Below are 3,609 nucleotides of genomic sequence, written 5' to 3'. Positions count from 1 at the left end.
GTGCTAATGACATTTGGCAAGAGACACATCATCAACAAAACATTGAGGAGAAGGGGAAAAAGATGGTGGGAACCCTGTGCAGCACCATGTAGCCTTAGGGCTCAGTCACAAAATGAAACACAAAGTCTTGTAAGAGACAACTGACAGAGCCGAGATGGGAGCAAACTAGGATAAGAATCTTAAGTTATTCTCTGTGCTGTTTGCTTCTCCCAGGAGGCAGCAGTTACCTTAGTTGATTAAAAACAAGAAAACTCTGCCTAAAGCTTAATTAGGCATTCTTTTTTTTTGATTCCAGGAAATAAGAAGGTTTTCTAGTCACTGGGAAAGCAAAGGAGGAACTTTACTGTTAACACAGTCACTTAAAGTTACACTTACCTCTTTCTGTCATATTCTTTAAGGGTTGGAAGTAGAGGATAGGAAACATCCTTAGCCATGAACTGCATTGTCCATTACAGCCATCTCTTTTTTTCTTCTTCTTCTATGCTTCAGGCTATTTATTCTTGCTAGAAGCTTTCTGAATGGCTAAAGGAGAGTGAGGGTAATGTGAAGCTCCTTATCCTGACCCAAGCAAATGGGGCTGGTCACTTTTCTCCCGCTCCCCCCCGCCCCCTTCCTGTTGGCAAATTGCTCATTGTGAAAATTAAGTTGATTTGAGTTGAGAAATGGATCCATTCCTTGTTTTAAAGGATTTATCACTTGCTAGTCAAGTTTGGGTATGTGTTTAAGGTTCTGAACATTGTAACTGGGTATGAAGTTTACTTTTTCAGGCATACTTCACTGTTTGTTTAAAATTGTTTTGAGACATTCCTGCCAGCACTTACTTACGGTAAAACAGTTGCAGAAAGAAGTTTTTTACAAATTTTAAAAGCTGTTCATATTCCCTGGGTGAATTCGAGTTCCTCATTTTGTGCCCAATTCCTGTTCTTTATGTATGGCCCTCCTAGCACTTGAACGATATGCTTTACTTGCACAGCAATCTAATTATCCTTAGGAAGGACTGAAGGTTCAGTTATTTTGAGTGGCGTGGCTATTTAGGGCCCTTCTTTTCTCAGAGCACAAAGTCACATCCAGATAAAATTTCTTGAAGTTTCATTGTCCACAGAACAACTAATTGCAATAGTTTTATGAACTGCATGAAGTCTTCACCCTGCTGGGTTTTAACTGAATGCAAAATTACCCAAAGCTCAATTTGCTTTTACAAAAAGTGTTTTGTAATATGTTTCAAGTTGGATGTCCTGACTCCAGCTGCTGCAGCAGATGTTTTGCACAGAGATGTGCTCTCTTTTGGTACGCATAAAACTGTCTTAATATTCTGAAAAAATTACTCTGCAAAACGCAAATCCCTAGTGCAGTGTTGTGGTAATGACAGAAATATCTATCAAGATAATTTAATGATGCTTAATGTTGCATTGCAGTTTTTGTTAATCTGTGGGGAAAATCACTCCTTTATTTTCCTTCTGTAGTGGCATATTGAAGCTGTTTATTAACACAGAGAAATTTAGGTTGGAAGGGACCTCTGGTGGTCATCTTATCCAACCTCCTGCTCAAAGCATGTTCAACTAGATCAGGTTAATTTTTTTCCTTGTATCTAGTTTAAATTTTCCATTTCCCAATTTGTGTCCATTGCTTCTTGTCCTTTTACTCTGCACCTCTGAGAAGAGTCTGGCTCCATCATCTCTGCACCCTCTGACTGTAATTGTAACTGTAGACAGCACTAAGGTCTCCCGGGAGCCTTCTCTTCTCCAGGCTGAACCAACCTTGTTCCCTTAGGCTCTCATGCATCCTGTGCTTCAGCTCCCTGACCATCTTGGTGGCCTTCCACTGGACTTGCTCCAGCATGTCTGTGTCTTTCTGTTCTTGGGGATACCAAAACCAGATACAGTACCCCAGATACAGTCTTACCAGTGGTGAGTGGAGAAGAATAAACACTTCTCTTGACCTGCTGGCTACACTCTTGTTAATTCAGCCCAGTACACACTTGGCCTTCTTTGCCACAAGGCATATTGCTGACTCGTTCAGCTTGTTGTCCATTGCAGGTCCTTCTCTGCAGAGCTGCTCCCCAGCTGTCAACCCCCAGCCTTATTCCCTCCCAGATGCAGGACTTTGCATTTGCATTGGTGATCCTCATGTCAGTCCCTTTCTCCAGCTTGTCCAGGTCCCTCTGAGTAGCAGTCTGTCTCCAGCCTCTTGACTGTCCCCATATAATCCGTGAACTTGCTAGAGGTGCACTCCATTTCATTGTCCAGCTCTTTAAGGAAGATGTTAAACACTATTAGCCCAGTATCAGTCTGAGGGGTACTGCTGGTAACCAGCTGCCAGCTGGACTTTATGGATGATATAACCCTTTGAGCCTGGTGGTCCGGCCATTTCTCCATCTCCAGATTTTCATGGCAGCATTCACCCTAAGCTGCTGAGGCTGGTGGTCTTTGGTATTTACTATTTTTGAGCTGTAAAAGCTATATTCAATCTGAGGAGCCTGGGTTTGATACCTTTGTACACTTACTGTGTGGAAGTGAACATAGATTCTCTTCCTTCCATTGAAGAGAAGCTCTGTGTTGACCAGTGGTTGGCCAGCAAAGACTGGGGAAGGAATGGGAGGGAATGTGATGGCCTTGTCTGTTGGGGCAGTGATACTGGATTGTAAAGGAACAGGTGAGAGAGAGCCTTTGTAAGTGTGAGTGGCTCTTCTTGGGAATAGTGGCAAGGAAGAGATCCCATAAATAAGAAAGGATTCTATATAAAAGCAGAAGATGCACTAGAAGTATGTAGTCTCTATTAACGCATTTTGTATCCACAGGTATATATTTATTGAGGTGCAAGATGTCTGCCCTGAGGCTGATTTCTAACAGAACCTCCCAGCAGGCCTTGTCTAACTCTGATTACACCTGGGAGTATGAGTACTATGAGTATGGACCAGTGTCGTTCGAAGGCCTGAAGGCTCATAAATGTAAGTTCAGTAGAGATACACTTTATTGCAGCTGAGCTTGCCCATCTTAATGTTCCTACTCTTCATTTGTAACTGATTATTGTACAAAAATATCTCTCTCCAAATTTTTTTGATTCTCAGCAACTAGAGTTATTATTCTGTTTATTGGATTATTATAATTATTTGTGATTCTATGTCTTTTTATTAACGGCTTTTCTTGTGCATGAGAGAACCGTGGATTTCTTGGCTGTGGTAGAAATTTGTCAATACTGAAGAATATCAGAGGATCAGGAACAGTTTATAACAGCAAATACAGCCACTGCTGCTTCTGGTGACTACTTGGTATGATCTGTTTTGCTCTGTTCTTGTTCCCATTAATGCTAAAAGGGCAGTGGTGGGCAGTCTTACTGCTTTTGTTTTTCTTCATAGAAAATAAATTTAAGGCTATAAAAGATTTAAAACAAAAGAAGAAATTTCTTTTTTTGAAGAAACTTTTATCATTGGGACTTCATGGGAGTCCCAATGCCAGTCTTCGTGCCAGGCGAACACCTGCCCGGCCTCCCTCACCTTCCCGGTTGCCCCTACAGAACAGATATGGGGCCCTGGAACTTGAGGGCCAGGCAAATGAGGATGTAGACGAAGGTCCATCCAGGGCGTTGCCTAGGGTGAGGCAGTCAGCCCCA

At 42.1% G+C, this 3,609-nt stretch overlaps 1 protein-coding gene across 1 annotated transcript in view; it reads left to right on the top strand.

The window, feature by feature from the left end:
• The first annotated feature begins 1,484 nt into the window (after positions 1 to 1,484).
• The window catches only part of MRAP2 (melanocortin 2 receptor accessory protein 2), a 17,042-nt gene continuing 14,917 nt past the window's right edge, over positions 1,485 to 3,609 (top strand). The window contains exons 1-2 of the mRNA XM_009333112.1: positions 1,485 to 1,568; positions 2,814 to 2,947. Coding sequence (XP_009331387.1) covers positions 2,821 to 2,947 — 127 coding nt within the window. The 5' untranslated portion in view covers positions 1,485 to 1,568; positions 2,814 to 2,820. The remainder of the gene's footprint in view (positions 1,569 to 2,813; positions 2,948 to 3,609) is intronic.

The sequence above is a fragment of the Pygoscelis adeliae genome, unplaced genomic scaffold (assembly GCF_000699105.1).
Source record: "Pygoscelis adeliae isolate BGI_AS28 unplaced genomic scaffold, ASM69910v1 Scaffold57, whole genome shotgun sequence".
Taxonomy (NCBI): Eukaryota; Metazoa; Chordata; class Aves; order Sphenisciformes; family Spheniscidae; genus Pygoscelis; species Pygoscelis adeliae.
The sequence above is the reverse complement of the archived record's forward strand: the minus strand, read 5'-3'. Positions and strand labels throughout refer to the sequence as shown.